General features: G+C 45.5%; 1 protein-coding gene across 1 annotated transcript in view; it reads left to right on the top strand.

Annotated features, from left to right (window-relative positions):
- The window catches only part of CPNE8 (copine 8), a 106,728-nt gene extending 102,903 nt beyond the window's left edge, over nt 1-3,825 (top strand). Inside the window, exon 20 of the mRNA XM_063323398.1 lies at nt 1,938-3,825. Coding sequence (XP_063179468.1) covers nt 1,938-2,126 — 189 coding nt within the window. The 3' untranslated portion in view covers nt 2,127-3,825. The remainder of the gene's footprint in view (nt 1-1,937) is intronic.
- The last annotated feature ends 13,100 nt before the right edge of the window (nt 3,826-16,925 follow it).

The following is a 16,925-nucleotide window of genomic DNA, read 5'->3' as shown; positions in this document are numbered from 1 at the left end:
AAAATCAGGTTCCTTTTTGCCTGTTATTCTCCTGCCCTTAAGCCTCATACGTTCTTGGACACAACACAATGAAGAGGTACAGGATGCTCCTACTGGAAATAAAGGCTACTCTCACTCAACAGTCTTTGTGACTGCTCTTGAAGTCTTGTCGACTATGGCAACCTGCGCTAGCTGGCTCTGCTTGGGCAGCAAGGTTGGACTAAAGGATCTCTAGAGGTCACTTCCAGCTTCAACAGTTCTGTGACTAAGTCATCATCTTCTAAGAAACTACGGATCTGCTGCTTCCCGGGGAAATATCCTAATCAGTAGCTGTTTACGCCGAATTTGGTGACAGGTTTCAGTTTCATTCAACATAGTTCCAATACCTGGGCTTGAAGCCTTTTTTCTGGCAGTTTGAGATCCTTTTCAGGAGAGTTACGCAAAGTGTCATCTCTTGCTTGAATTCTAAACACCTTTCAGTAGGAGATTGATGCCTCAATAGGTTTCATAAGTCCAGGGTGAGAAGTGTAAGGTTCCAGAGTTGTAAAAATGATGAAATTAAGTTCAAGTTCTTTACTGATGAAATGTTGGGTTTGGTTTTTGTTGGGCTTTTTTGTTTGTTTTGGTTTGGGTTTTGTTTTTTTTTTTCTCCAATAATTTTTTTATTTGCCTAATGTATTTACTGGATTTCTTTTGTTTATTTCCATCTTTTCTGGAAGACTTTCAGGATCTCAGAAATACAGTGTAGGCTAAATTCTCACTGTAATTCAGTGCTCCCCTAAATCTTGAAAACTTCAACAGTTTTTAGAAGAATTACATTTAATCTGTAGCCGTGGTTGCTGTGCATCCAAGAAAGCAAAATGTGTCTGGGTGGTATAACGGGCAAAAGGGTCTTCAGATTTTAGAGTTCAGCCAGGAGATGAGAGATCTGTGGGTCTCACTTCTCAATCCGTTCTAGTTTTATCCTGGAGTACAAAAGTTAACAATTAAATCTTCCCTGTTTTGTGCGGGAAAGGGGGGAAAGGCACCGTTAGGCTTTGAATTCCAGCACAGCATAACCTGGCATATCAGTACCAGAACTAGCTTCGGACATTGAATCCCAATTTTGAAAAGTCACCCAGCTGTTGCTCTGAGATAGGCTCCAAAATCTGAGCAAGAAGCAGAATTTCAAATCAGCCTTCCCTTGGCATAACCTGTTCGCTAGCTTAACCCCCTACATCCCCGCATGCTGTCTGTTGTGAATAAAAATCAAGGAGCCTAGATTGTTTCTTTTTCCTATACCAGTAGCACATGCATCTTGTTAATTATTATGAAATCCAAGCCAGAGCTGGGCAGCTAGCTTTTTCGGTGTTGCAGATCTGGGTATCACATAACAAGTTCTTTTTTGAATCCAGTCCTTTTTGCTTAGATTCTTTGTGCGTTTGTTACTGTCATATAAAAAATGTTCAGGCGGTTCATAGTTCTACTGGGTATAACGCAAAATGATCAAGAATATAAAGTCATCCTTCCTGTTTTTTCACTTCAGATGGCAAAAATTCTATTCACAAACTGCCAGAGCAGAGGCAGTCTGGTAGGAGAGCCCCACGAGCAGGAAATGTAAGCTAAGAATAGCTTTCTGAGGCACAATGACCTTTGTGTATGAAAAGGGTTGAGAGATAAACCGAGTATATCAGCGGAAGACGTAATGAGCAATCTGAGCTAGCCATGGCTTAGGTGAAGAACTTCACCCAAGTGACAGCACGTCGCTGTTGCTGTTAGAAGACGGATTTCTAAAAATTGAGATACAATGTGTATATGTAAAATATATAACAAAATACAAAATATATATATGTGTATATAACTTACGTAAGGCAGCATATTCATGTACTCTAACTCCCTAGATAAAACTTATTTTTATGTTGTAAGATGTATCCTGTGCCTGCATAGTGACCTGTGTGAACGTCTCTCTTGTTTTGTAGTTTGTGCCATTCCGAGATTACATTGACAGAAGCGGAAACCACGTGCTAAGCATGGCAAGACTTGCTAAAGATGTTTTGGCTGAGATCCCAGAGCAGTTTCTGTCCTACATGAGAGTCAGAGGAATAAAGCCATCACCTGCGCCACCACCCTACACGCCCCCCATTCACGTGTTGCAGACGCAGATATGACTGCTCCGAAGTGCTCAGCGTGTATCGCAAGTCAAGAGTCCCTGGATGCAGCAGTAGCTTCTGATAACTTCCTGGAGCTGGAAAAATTCTCTTCACATACCAAAATTCTCCTATGGTTGCATGAGCAACTGGAAAGCTTTTAAATGCTAGGAGCAAAATGTTGGTGTTCTCTCTGAATCTTTTTTTTTTCCTTTTTTTTTTTTTTGACAAAAAAACCCTACTTTTTTGATGTATTTATTGGAGGGGAAAGCACAAGTCAGGATTTCAACTCAGAAGATATTGTCCTCTCTGAATACTGTGTGTATATAAATGTATAGGAATGCTATTACTCTGTATCAATGTTTACATGTTACTATTTTTAAATTTCAGTACTTTTATAACTATTCTTAAGAATAAAAGTTTGGAATATTGACTCACATGTCTTCTAGCTTGCAATAGTTAGTCACAAGATAACAAGAGAAGCAATATCTCTTTGAATGTTTGTCCAGACAAATACAAATGAACGCTAAGAAAAGGACAAATATCGACGTGTTTTCCAATACCTGAATTGCTTCGATCAGTTCTCAGTAATCCGTTCATTTCACAGTTTGAGAATAAACTCCTAAAATGTGAATAACATAATTGCATATGGCTTATCACTAACTCCAAACTTTGAGGGGGAGGTATGTGTATTTTTTCAGAGATTCTCCAATTTCTAAGTTTATCTAAGTTTACAGTTTTTTAAACTAGTTGCTGAAGCAAATTAGAAGAGTTACTTGCTATAAGTAATTAAAGAAAATTACCTCAAATCAGAACTATCAGAGTATTATAGTTGACTCACTCAGCTCATTAAGTCTTATCATGCATTCCTTAAAGCACTGGAAATTTTGCATCAGAAAAGTCTCTTGGAGTGATTACAGCAGATGTTTTGTAATGGACCATTTTAAACTTAATTTAAAATTTTAACTTTTTTTGTCTAGATTGCCCATTCAAAGGGATGCTGGCTCTTAATATTTGGGTTGAATATTGTCATTTAATCACATTTCCATTCAGGGTGCATGAATGATAATGTTAATTAACTGGTTTCCAAATTGCACAACCATGTTGCTTTGTGCACAATTTTGTGTACGGAACTACCCAAAAATTTTATGATATGCCTGTTCATATATGATTATAAAATGGTTTTGCATGTACAGTTTTTACAAAATACACAGTTTTGTGAGTTTGTGTCAGATACATTTTATTTAGAACTAATGGCCTTAAATTTCACAAAACTCCTGAAATGATTGTGAATTGCCTTCAGATACTGTTAAAACTGAACATTTTGATTTTTTGTGTCACAGTTGTAACTGTCTTGTAATGTAACTCCTTTTCTTTGCATATAACCTGTTTACTACTTCTGTTTCTTACTACTGTATGTTGTAATGTACAGTATAAAACTAAGGTGCGTTTTTTAAGCATGAGGAGTTTTTTGCCAGAGAGCGTATCTTCAATATTAATGGCATATAACTATGTAAATGCAGAATCTTCCATTTTTAAATATATTTAACTTCCTTTAACTATCTCATGTGGGAAATTACTTTTTCCAGATAATTATTCTGTTAGTAAAAAAAAAAAAAAAAAGAAAAAGATTTTTTTGGTAAAAATAAATCTTGTTTTATTTTTATTTCAAAACAGTTTTTACATAAATATGGACTTTAATTTTCTCACCAAAATATGTATTTCTTAGTGAATTGATGTTGCATGAATGAAATTTGATACCTGGCAACTACAAATTTTGATGAAAGTGCATCATAAAGAGTAAGTTTAAATCTACTGAATGATCGTGGTGTTCTCCTTCCATCTTCTGCATTTATGTTTCTTATGGTGTTGGCATGTTAGAAATAACTGGATTAACGTTATAGTTCTGTTGTTTCATTTGGTTAGATGAATCTTTATGCTGATGTTTGTATTGATTCACAGCGGCCCATGTATTTAACAGGTTTTCATTCTAAAGCCAAAACTACAAACTTCTTTTATTCAGTTTAGAGTAATTTATTAGCTCTCATTTAACCATCACCTTTTATTAATCCAAAGATCAGTCTCAAAACTAATTTAACAACTCATTTAACAAGTGAAGGAACTTTTAAAGATAGGCATTACTTAATCAAAATTATTTTTTCTCTCCAGCCTAAGTACCAGCCTGTTCTATTCTGCACTCCTGTTTCTTCTTCTGTTTGGTATTGGATTCTAAATCTAACATATTTAATGGGAAGGAGTAGATGTGATCAGTGGGCTAAGTATTCTAATGGAAAAAGGAGACTTTTTCCAGACTTGTGACATGCCCTATATGCTTTACATCTTGGTTCTGTGACGTGTATGAGCATCATTATGTAAACTCACATAGTAGCCTCAGTCATTCCAGTATTAGAGACGAGAGTTAATGGTCACAACTTGAATTTCTCCAAAGTACCATATGCAGCCACTTTTACATTTGGCTTTGTTGTTAAGAAAAATGGAACACAAACCTCATATTCCTTCCCAGGAAATGTCGGCTGCTACCAAAACTTGATAATTTTCTATGACTGAAGGGTAGCAAAGAGTATTTATGTTTAAGAAAGGTGACATGTTAGGTGACAGATGAGTTGCCCTGAAACTATTGGCCTTGATGGAAGCTCTCTTCCTTTGGTATCCATCTTGGAACAGATGTTTTCTTTGGAAGACAAGCAGAAAATGCTATGGCGGGGTGCAGACTCTACAAATGTTCCTACAAATGAGGAAGGCCTCCGTCTCATGGAGGATGTAATTTGAGAGTGATTATTTCAGGTTTGATTCTGACTAGTGAGGAACGGGTTGCTAATCTGGAAGAAGAAACTGCTTTGATGTCGGTTACAAAATAGAATTTTGTAATTTTAGGCAAAGATGGCAGCCTATACAATAGAATTAATGTGGACTTCCAATCGGCTCACTTCCATAAACAAAAAAGTTTTAAGTGTGGTCCCCCGGGGAGGTATCTGAAGGAGAGGAAAGGGTTCAGGAGAGCAGGTATTCTCTGGAAAGACATATTTTGAAAAGCTGGAAATTCTCACCTAAGGTAGGGACAGATGAAATTAACTGCAGAATACTTTATAAAACGGCAGAAATAATCAGAAAGGACACATAGTGACAAACTGTGCCAATGCAATTGGAAAACAGGGAGCACGGCAAGAGGCTATTGTGACTGTATCAGAAGTTCTTCAAACAGAAAAATCAACAAGAATAGAAAGGGAGAATATGTCATTATGGATAAATGTAGAAGAGAGCACGGATATCCGTGAAAGGAGGACAGAAAAGCACAAAACAAATGATGACTGCTAAAGCCTAGTAAAACCCATACTAGAAAGGGAAGGAAAGTTGAGTCCATTATTTAACAAAAGAATGAGCAAATAGTAAATCTAGGGAAAACTGAAACGCTCACTGTCTTTTTCCTTCAGGCTTCACAGAATAGGGTTAATCACTGGATTCAATAGTCAATAAAAAATAAATCTAGACCAATAAAAATTTGTTAATAATAAACACTTTTGGAACAATTTTATTGAAAAACAATATCATGAGCTTCAGGATAAAAGAAACAGCTGCTTTAACGTGACATTTTGAAGGCAAAGCAGGAGATAACGGCTTCATTTGAAGTGTTAGGAAATACTGCAAAACTGGTTACACTGTTCAGGAAAATGCTCCCAGTCTTTCATTATCAAGCTGGAAGAATATAGCAATCTATGTTCCATAGGGACCTGTCTGGGCTTTTGGTATTATTGAGTCGTTGCCATTGATGACACAATATATAAAAGAAAGTTATTAAATTAGCAGATTAAACCAACTGGTAATAGTTTAATCTCTTCCAAAAATGGGAGTAAAACTTGGAATTATTTTTATGAATTAGAAAAAATACCTGAAAGAGGAGCAAATTTAATCAGGGCAAATAAGCGAGAGTACTTAAGTAACAAAAACCTACTGCACTGTTGCAGTAGTTTCTGGCTATGCAGATATTCTGCAAACGGTGTCTGAGATTAGTGAATCACAAAATAGACATTGAGGGGAAGGTGTCTGAGTAGAAGTTTTGCATATAGGCCACCTGAGATAATCCTGTCATTGTTCTCAGAATAATAAAGCCTCAGCTAGCACACCAGGTCCAGTTTTGAGACTTTGAATAAGATGTGGGTCAACTGGAAAAAGCCAGAGAGGACTGTTAGGTCGTCAAGGACTTGCTGGAACCAGTTGGGGTTGGCCTCCCTGCCAGAGGTTGTTTCTAACTCTTTTTGATGACCACGGCGAACGATCACAGGAGAGGTCACTGTGTGGGATTAGGACCAGCCCCACTGATGTGAACGTGCGTGTGGGAGGAGGTTGATGCCATCGCGGCACAAATATTTTCAGGAAGGACTGACCGGGTCCATTCCCATTGTTAGGTTGTTGCTTCGTACTGCTCACGTTTTTCATATGAAATGAGCTCTTACTTTACTTTCCTTCAAAATGCTTTAAGGCAATAGTACTTCTTCATTACTCCATGATGGATTATTGCATCTTTGCCACTGAACTGATACGGTGTGATTTCAGGTTTTATTTCAAGCCAGCATTGTGCATTTCTGTTCATTGCCATTACAGTGCGAGTGACTGTAGACGACCGGTATTTTCAAGTTGGCCATCTAAACAAAGGGTAGAGAGTAGTACATTTTTGAATGTGTGCCTACAGCCAAACGTTTGACAATAATGAATTTCATCATTGGGATTCTGATTTGATGGTTTTATTTCGCAAGCAATCAAAGGCATTGAAGTGACTGAGTGTTCTTATTGATATTCCATGCTACAGAAGGTGTACGACTGCTGCGACGCACCTGCCCCACAACTGCCGTGTGTGCCACAGGTGGTGGGACAGCCTTCCCAAGCCACGGCTGGCTGTGGCCACACGCTGAGCAATTCCATCACTTCTGCATTGGTTCTGTTCTCCAGGGAGCAAAAATTCTGCCCGGCCTCGGTAGGAACATGATTGTCATAATCACTGGGTGGCCCGTGGGTCCCTGTGCCACAGGCTGTTATGTGCTTCGTTTTGCTTCAGGCTGATCATGAAATCAAAGCAATTGACTGCATGTGCAAAGTGATTAGCGCTGAAGGCTGTGTCTTCAACTGAGTGGGCCATCAGGCCGCAATCACCAGCCAAAGGGAATTCGGGGGGGAAGTGAATGGGCTAGTTTCCGTGAGCTCGGGAGAACTGCAGGCTGCGGGACTTCTCTGCGGAGAAGAAGGGAGTGAATAATCCCCTCACAATGTCATTAAATACTTCCACTGGCACTGGCAGAAAGCCCCCGAAAGTACGGGGGGGAGCGCGCAGCCTTGATTGATTGCTTTCTGTGAGCAGGAGGGAACGGAAAATATCAATAGGTCGTCAAACCTGGAGGAAAGGAGGGGAGCCCAGCAGGAGCCCCTCATGGCTGTTTCTGGCAAAAATTGTCATTAATGCAATTAACAAAGGGATTAGAGGCTATGTTTATAAAACCAACGAATGTATCAGCTCGCCAGGGGGGCAGGCTGGGAGGCCTGGTTAAAATTCAAAAATGGCTTTGATTAATTGGAGGGAAGGTCAGGAATCAGTGAGATAAACTGCTGTGGAAAAAAAAGGTGGAAAATACTGCATTCAGGAGGGAAATAAATAAGCACAAATGAAATGAAAATGAAAAATACCTGGATAAGCAGCGGTTCGGGCCTTAATAATCTGCAGATTACAGCTGGGCTCCAAACAGAATATGAATCAAATTGTGATACTGCTGCATAAAAAGCAAAGATCACCCTGGAAGATACTAACAGCGTTTGCGTTTGCATGGGGAGGGAGATAATCATTGCTCCATGCTAAGCCGGGTTGAAGACTTCCCTTGACCCGCTGTCTGGACTGTGGGGCCAGACTTTAAGGACGATGCAGACAATTTTGAAGGAGTCCAGGAGAGAGCAAAAGCAGATGTGTTTTAACCTGTGAGAAAAAAAATGAAACCATTTGGGTATGTTTCGTATGCAAAAAACCAGAGGGACGGTGGTAACTGTGTGTCTGTGCAAAGGGGTGCTCTAATGAGCTATTCTCAAAGGTCAGCAGTGACGGGTGATGTTATCATCTTTGGCAGCGAGGAAGGCTTATACGGGCTGATGGACAAACCTCCTTAACTAACTGGAGGCCCCTTCTAGTGCAGCTCGGGGAAATTGCGTCATCTTTGTGTTAGAAATTGTTCAGAAGAGGCTGGATGGCTGCTAGGGATGGCCCGGTTGTGTGGCCTCCCTCTCAGCAGGGAAATCCTACATTAAGTAGTTAAACACCCTCCCGAAGGCCCGTTTGTCAGTCCTGCAAAGGTAAGTGGGCTAATCAAGATAAAGGCAAGGATACTACATCAGGAGAGGAGGGCTGGGGTGGGTGGGCGGGTAGGAAGACACAGGGAGGGCTGAGGAGGCCTCCGGTGAGATTTTGTCCAAAATACGTTGTGCTTCCAGTCACACATTTGCAGAGCGATGGACTCAAATGGGCTGGTGAAGAGAGAGGCTGTTCGATGTGAGAGATGACCAGCCCCTGGGTGTGACTGAAGGCTACATGGAGGCTACAGTCTCCCAGCGGTCACACCGGCATGGTCACCTCCAGGTGAGGAGCAAGGCGTGCCGAGTGGTGGTGCAAGAGCTCAGGGAGATGGGAGCCCCTGTCTGCACACCTGAGGTTTCTAAGCGTAACCGCAATGTGCCGTTGGAACAGCAGTAAATCTGGCTTGTTTCGGTGAGAAACTTAATCAGTTTATGAAAGAGCCACCACCACGTTATTGCCTGCAAAGTCTGGGAATTTAATTCCCCACTGTTCCATTTTTCTCACTCAGCCGCAGCACGGGACATCTCCCCTCCACCAGACCGCTTACAGAGGCTCATGGGGCACGGGCAGTGGAGAAGGCAAGCGGCACGGCCAGCTCGCTGTGGTCGGCAGTGCTTCCAGCTGGATGTGCAAGCACTTGTCCAGGGAAGACCAGAGACTTCAAGGAGTCTCAGAAATGAGCCAGAAGGAGCTTTGTGTCCAGCACGGGCTACAGCACTGTGCTGGGTACTCCGGGAAGGCAGGTCACTGGCACTGCAAACTGGGCACAAGATCTCTGAATACGTTAGCTCTTGATGTCACTGGCCCTCAGTTCCTGTTGATAAAGTACAGACAGCTCTACAGTCATGACACCTTGGTTCAATGTACTCCATCAGTCACATTTACCTGTCATTCAATAAATGAACATCACACGTGTTACCCTGACTGGTGCATATCAGCTTGGGAGTTAAAACTCACGTTTTAAGCATGTGGGCTGGTAAACAAAAAAAAAAATCAACACAAATATTCCCTACAATTTCTTTGCAGTGAAGGGCACAGAATGTGGTGTTGGATCCTCAGGATTCATAGCACCAAGCAATACTGAAATATTCATTTTCTTCAGTAACCAGAACTGGTATTTTCTTCATATCTCTAACTCACTTATTTGTAATAGAGAATCAAGTCTCTTGATAAAAGAATTGAAGAAGCGTTTAATGGATGTTGGAATAGAATTATAATTGGATTAACATTATCAGCTGCCCTTAAATCTGTGCTTTGCATGTTCGTCATGTAAAAATTCAGAGTTAAATGGCACCTTGGTGTGGAAGGAAAATCATTTTACAATGCAAGCTGTCGGTTAATAATGCTCTCCCCCACTGACCTTCTGTTAAGCTAATGGTTTGATCCTCCAGTTGGAGTTGCAGACATTCTTCTGTTGCGACCATGACAAGTATTTGATAAAAGAAACCCCACTGGTTTTAACACTGAGTCATCCTCATTTTCTCCTATCTAGTCCTCAAAACTTGTCACCTTTCTCTAACTTAGACCTATACAAATCTCTTCGGCAAATGCCACTTTGGTAGCCTTCAAAGAGATTAGAATACAACTCCTTTTTAGCATTTTACTCTGTGATTCAGTCAGTAGAACTCACGCTATGGAGATATTACATCTGCTAATGAAATTAGCTATTCACCCCTTGCTAAATTCCCTCCAGCATAAGAAGAGGTGTTACAGCAGATAAAGCCTAAAAAAAGCCCCAAACCCACGAGTCAATTGCAGACACGCTGCAGTCGCTTCTGAAGTAGCTTTTCTCGTCTTGCTAAGCCTCTTGGAGGAATATAAATGGGAGGAAGGTGATGCCATTGCGAGCGAGGAAAACCATTGAATCGCAGCATTTCATTATTTTGAGAGATGCTGTCAGCTGCACTGCAACATTTCCCACTGCCCTGGAAGAATTAGTACGAAAAGAAACACAGGTTTTAGCACACACCCACAGTATTAGTGAGGGTTTTTTTTCTGGCACGGTTAGGTATTTCACAGTACAGAGAGATTTTAAATGCTCGTTCATGCATGCACTGTGTCATTATCAATAGATCTGTCTATTACCTGTCATTGCAAGGAAGTACCAGACTTCCAAAACCTCTTTTTAACAATGGCTGAACCATCTGAAATGTTGCTTTATTTAAAACCTGTTAGACTGAAATAGGAAAAAGAGGATATTTAAAGTATTACTGTACTTTGTGGGCAGGTGCTCCCTTCCTCTCCCTCCCTTTCCTCCCTCCTCCTCCATCCCCAAACCCATTTCGCAGAGGCGAGCTCCTTCCAGCTCCATGTGGGCTCACCCCACGCAGACACCCCCTCGCACCGGCTGTCTGGGACTGAACGAAAGAAACATCATGAAATGAATGTTGAACTCCAGGTGCTGGAGTCGTGCTGTATGAGACCAAGGCACGGGGCAGGACCCGCCCTCCATCCCTTGCCCGGCAGCTCCCGGCAGCCATGGCAGTGTTTGCAGAGCCAGGCGCAGCTCAGTCAGGGATGGCCAACGAGGTGCTAAATGAGCTCCGACGCCCAGCCAGCACAACCCTGCCTCCGGCAGAGACGCCGAGTTGTGTCCCAGAAGCTGGATGGCAATTTCAGAACAGCGTTTCCCTCCCAGTACACGTGCCCCAGGCATCCCACGCCGGTGGGGCTCTGCGGCCAGTGCTGTCGGTAGCGCACGTACCCCTCGCTCTGCTTCGGGAAGGGCAGGGCAGGGCTCAGGTCTGAGGATGCTCACATGAGCATCACAGCAAATGGGGTAAAAGCCAACTGTTTAGGACCATTTTCTCATGGAAAAGTGCCCTGTAAGCCCATCCTGGAATAGCCAGGACGTCAGTGAATCAAGGAAGTTTTGGGAAGGAAGGGGAAAATATCCCCCATCACCAGCGAGCGCACACCGGTGCTAAATCCGCCTCTTTAGGGCTTGCTTTAGTGTTGTGGGTGGAAGCTAAGTGAGAGTGACTAGCTGTGATTACCAGAGAAAGAGGTAGTAGAGGGAGAAAATGGAGTGAGGGAAAAGGTAATGGAAAGTTTATTCCTGCAGGAGCGCGGGCAGATGAGGGCTGTAAACCCAGCCCTTGGCAATGGCTGGGGGCGGGTGTCACTGCTGCTGCCCTGCCCCGGGCCCGGGGGGTGGGGGCAGTGACGGCTGCTGGGGGGCCATACTCCACCCGCCCCTCCGAGAGGGGCAAACTCGTTTTAAAGTCCAGTTTTACACTGAAGAAACATAGCAGCAGGCCAAATTAGTATAAGACTACAAGTGTAATTTATTTTTGTTTTTTAAATAAATTAATTAGTCACCACCCTGGACACAGGAAAGGACCCCAGCACAAGGTGTTAACTTGCAATCCTCCACCGCAGTGATGTGCAAAACCCGTGCCGACTTCATTGCATCCCAGACATCAAGGCGGGGGCCCTGTGGCACCATTTGCCCCAGCTCTAGGGACAGCAATGGAGACCACAGGCCATGAGCTCGGCTCTCCTCCGCAGCAGCGCTGGGCTATGGGCAGCTATGGAAGGATTGAAGAATGGAAAGAGACCGCTGCCAGGAGTCTGGCAGGCATCTGAAATGTGTCTGGCAGCTGAGAGAAGGTGGAGAGCTGACAGGGTGATACGGGAGAGGGATATGAATGGCAATTAAAAAAGCTGCTGAAGAAAAAGTAGTAAAAAAAAGGATTTGTGATTTTTGTATGATCAGAGAGCAGATTCCCCCTTTGCAATGCTGCAGGCGGAGCTGACACCCCAGCCAAGAGCCCCACAGCCTCCCACCACAGAGCTACCAGGGCCACGGCCACTCCTGGAGCATCTTTCCCCACTATCCTCCCCCAGGACATTTCCAAGCACGGGATGTCCTCCTCAACGGACACGCTTCTTCCTTCAGCATGCACGCTGCTAGACCTAAGCAGCCTGGTTCCTGCTGTGCTTCACAGCTGGCTGAGGTTCCCAGATCACTCTGCAGAATGATAAACCAGGTTTTTAGGAGATGGCTGAGACTGGCAGGGCGGGATGCCGGGAGAGGCGCAGGCTTCAAGGGGAAGGAGGTAGAGCCGCTCCTCAGCCCCGCGCAGCTCCTGAGCGGCCGGCGCGTGGCGAGGGATGCTGCTGAACTTACACCGAGGACTCTTGGAACCCCCAGACAGCAGGTGGTTGTGGGTGTGAGTTTAGGATGTCCGTGGTGACAGTCTTTTAGTTTTCCATCATCTACAGAAATAGAAGTTACTGTTAGAGAAACCGAAGGCAAATGGTACTGAAGCTGCTTTTTTGATGAAGAGTAAACGCGTGAGGGTTAGGGGGAAGGTGAAACCAGTTGAATGCCAGTCCCTGCCAGGAGCAGCTGGCAGCAGTGTTGATGCCTGAGCTGATTTACTTCTTCTGGGGCTGGAGGCAACAAGCCCCAGACGCCACACGCGTCCCTGGAGCAGCCAGTGCTGGGGAGAGGAGCGATGGGCTCCAAACCGCCCCTGTGCTGGTGGCCCCTGAGAGCCGGCACACAGCCTTCAACCGCTCCCCCCGAGCCCTGTTCCTCCCTACAAAATCCTGGGAAACCACCTGGCGAGAGGCAGCAGTGGGTTCTGATTTCTTCTCGCTTCTCCTCCTGCTCTTCTTCCTGCAGGTTCAGGAGGAAAAGGCAAAAAGGCAGAATCGTCCTGCGCTAACACTGCCAGCAGCTGCTCAGGGAGAGGAAGGGCCAGGCCCTTTTCTGGCCATTTAATCAGTAAAAGGGACTTTTTGCTTTTCAGAGCAGGAGTAGGTAAGGGTGCAGCTCAGCCGAGCTCTGCGCTATACGTGATACACGCGTTGACTGCAGCTCCTGCCCAGCTGACGAGCACCAGCCCTGCCAAAATGTGTTCCCAAAGAGCTGAATGGGTGCTCACTGGTCAGCACGGCGCCGGAGGGCTTTTATTTGTTTCACAGACATAGCTGCAGGTAAATCTATATATAAAATATGTAAGGAGGTACACCAGGCTCTGTGTTCCTGGCATGTAGGTAAAGTTTCCCAGCTCGGAGGCAGTGCTCTGCGATGCAAGCCGGGGCATCCAAGGGCAGACGTGCCTCTGCGCTCCGGCTTCAGCGATGCAGGATGCTCAGGCCATGCTGGGCACACTCTTGGGCGACCAAGAACGCTCAGAGAGGCCCGGCTGAGTTGGTAGGAGCTGAAATATGTGCTTTTGCCTCTGGCAGCTGCTGGCTTTTTCCATGTGCTGGGCTGCTGTGTGCTGCAGGAGGTGCCGTAGGGTGGCCGGGGCACTGACGTGTGCAGGATGGTTGTGCCTTGGCCGGTGGGGACAGCAACAGGCATTTTTTATTGCAAGACAGGACTGCAAAGCTGTATTCCCAAGACGGCAGGACAGGGCCTGCCTGGCTGCTATGTCGCAGCTCGTCAGGCCTGACAAGCAGGCGAGCCGTTCCAGTTGCTGTTTCCTTCTCACTTTTATTATATTACGGAGCATTTAAATGGCAATTACTGTAAAGAAAACTAAATGATCCTGTCCTTCAGGCATCTCATTATGGCTTCCGTTAGCAATAAGCCAGCGACAGGTGGAGGAAGCTCCAGACATCTCAATCGCTTTCTAAAATTTGCATGAATTTCATTAGGAGCTGGAGCGCAGGGGGTGAGGGGGACGCGCTGCTTTGCCTGCCCCACCGGCTCATGCCCGTGCCAGTTCTCTCCAGGCAGGTCTCACAGGAGCGGAGGAGGAGGGAAAAGTCCCCTCATGCTTTGGAAACTCTCCCACCTGCTTGTTTTAAGTTTGTGTGCTGTGTTTAACCTCAAATCAGAGCTTCAGTGGAGACTTAGAGCAGTGGCACCTTCCTCTGCTCCTTTTCCTCCTTCTGCTGTGGTTTCCATCCCTCTACCCTCAAAGCTTGTCTGGCACCTTCTCCTACATCCAGGGTTGGAGCATGGGGACATCACTGTGATGGCCACCCCTTGATGCATCATGGTTGCCCGTCTCAGCCCCACGTGTGGGCACCCGAGGGAGTGAGCCCTGGCAGGGGCTCGGTGGGCTCTGGGCGAGGGGAGCAGGGCTGGCAGGGACCCCTTCTGGGCTCCCTTCTCGCTGGTGCAGCCTCGTGCTGCCTCCACTGTTCAATAGCTCCTCTCCTGGGTTTTGGGATTTTTTTATAGAGATTGAGTCATTATGTACAAAGTCTGTCCATCGCATGGACAATCTGTTCTGGGAAGTAATAGCCCTCTTTACCCGGAGCAGCCAGCTGTACCTAAAGCCAGACTCAGCAGGAGCAGGAGTGACACACGGCTGTTCAAAGCCACAGAGGGAGGTACTATTTTTGGGAAAACCTTTGTTTCCTCCATTATTTCCATCTGGCAGAGGCAGGAAAGCTGATGTCTGAAGATCTGTAGGCCAGGCAGCTGGTAGAAGACCCTTGCAAGCCAGGGGGACAGGAAGGTCTTGCTCCATCAATGGGTGCAGACAGCTCAGGAGAGGCGGGGGCACGAGCAGTGACCTCCCAGATTTTGGTTTTAAAGCCCCTGCTGAGCATGGTCTCTAACCTCCCAGCCCCCCTGCCTTCCAGCTCTGCTTCCCAGGAGAAAGAAGTCTGCACTGAAGCAGCTGAACGGGAGCTCTCACCGGATGGGATGAGATGTGGTGGAGCACTGAACGAGTCAGGCATGAAGCTATTTCTGATTTACGTAGCTGCTGACAAACCTTTGGTTAAACCTGTGCAAAACGTGAACCAAATTAAGGCAGAATCAGAGCCTTGATGGTCTTTGTGAAGTCACTTCTCTCACAAGGAAAGCACCATTTTCCCAGCTGCTGGTGGGAGGCAACAGGAGAAGCAAGAAAACCCACCATCCTGCTGCCTGAAAGGGTAGGAGGTAAATTTCACAAGGATCAATGATATGAAATGGGTGAGATTCAACAAGGTAAGTCTTACCTGCTGTCAGAAACCACAGGGGCTGGCATTTGCCCTTAGAGAGAAACTGAGAAAAAACCCCGAAGCACCACAAAATTAAGGGATTAGGCAAATAATTGCTTCCAATTAGGAGGCTTTATATAGTAATGATAACTGTGGGAAACGCTCTTGTGCTGAGCCACCTTTGGTGGGATCACACCTGGAAGTCTTTCCTCGGCACAGGCTGTCCTAGGACGAGTCTCTGCAGAGCTGGGCTTCGGTGGCTCTGAGGGGAGGAACATCCGCAGTGACACCAGGTAGGGGCAGAGACAGGGCTGACTTGCATTTCTGCCTTTAAAAGGGATTGTTAGCAGAAGGTCCCAATATCAGTGCCACCACCTCTGTGCAGCTAATTGACAGCCCTAACATCACTTGTCAGTTTTCAAGGGAAAAGACCAAATCCTAGTTTAAAACAAAGGCCATAACATTTTATCTTCTCCTCTCCGCCATTAATTTTCACACTGCTGTAGGATCGCTGCTTTAATATTTTTTCTTCTCTTATTTAAATAGGTGGGCTCGGCCAACTTTGTAACAAAGGCCGGTGCAAAAAGGCAGTGAGTTCAAGATGCTACACACACGCCTGAGGAAACCTCTCCTTCTGGCTTGTACCCTGGTGGGGCTGCTCCATGCCCAGACTCCGCCAGGTATGTGGTGAGACCTTTGGGATCCTGACATTCAGCCAAAGCTGCCTCTGCCTTGATCCCCCATGAGCCCACACAGACACGCTCTCTGAGGTGAGTAATGAGACAAATATACACGGGTGACTCAGGCTCCCCACGAACCTCAGCTCATCACTGAGTGCCACTTGGCACAGCATCCCTAAGTGCCACCTAGCACAGCCCCATTCAAATCCCTGGTATTAAATATTTTACAGAGGACCCTCTGAGCAAAGAGGTCTCATCAGTGTGCTTTGCCCTGATGCTGTATCCCCCTGTGTGATGGCCGAGACAAACAAGGCCCAGCGCAGGCTATGTCTTCCTGGAGGACTGAAGCTGAGGGCTCCTGGACATGCCTGGGGTAGGTAGACAACATCAGTTTTACTGATAGCCATTTACAGGGAGGAAGAGAAACTGGTTTGCATCTGTCTGGATGGGATTTATGTTGCTCTGGACCTGTACGGTGCCATGGGAAGCACTGGCAAGCTCTGGGGCTGCCAGAGCGGGGTCTGGAGCTGGTGATGGCACTGGGGCAGGTCAAAGCCATCTCTTGAGAGGGCTCAGTTCTTCTCCCAAGCCTGGAAATGTAAGCGTGACAGCCATGCCAGGCTCAAGGGTTACCAATGCCCAGGCTGGTCTCTGCAGCAGACTGGGGGGGACCAGCAGCCTCTTTGAGTCATTCACAGACCCGGGTGGCAGCCCTGGGCTTGAGCAGTGCAGGAACAGTGATTCACGGTGTCCCAAATCTCTGCCTCAAAAGTGCACTGATAGGACTTGTCAAACCACCATTGAAGGCTGCATCTGCACCAGCATCTTCAGGAAGGCTCAGCAGGCACTGCTGTGCATTATCCCCTGAGAAATGGGAGCCAACAATGTATA

This window comes from Chroicocephalus ridibundus, chromosome 1 (assembly GCF_963924245.1).
Source record: "Chroicocephalus ridibundus chromosome 1, bChrRid1.1, whole genome shotgun sequence".
In the NCBI taxonomy this organism is placed as follows: Eukaryota; Metazoa; Chordata; class Aves; order Charadriiformes; family Laridae; genus Chroicocephalus; species Chroicocephalus ridibundus.
The sequence above is the reverse complement of the archived record's forward strand: the minus strand, read 5'-3'. Positions and strand labels throughout refer to the sequence as shown.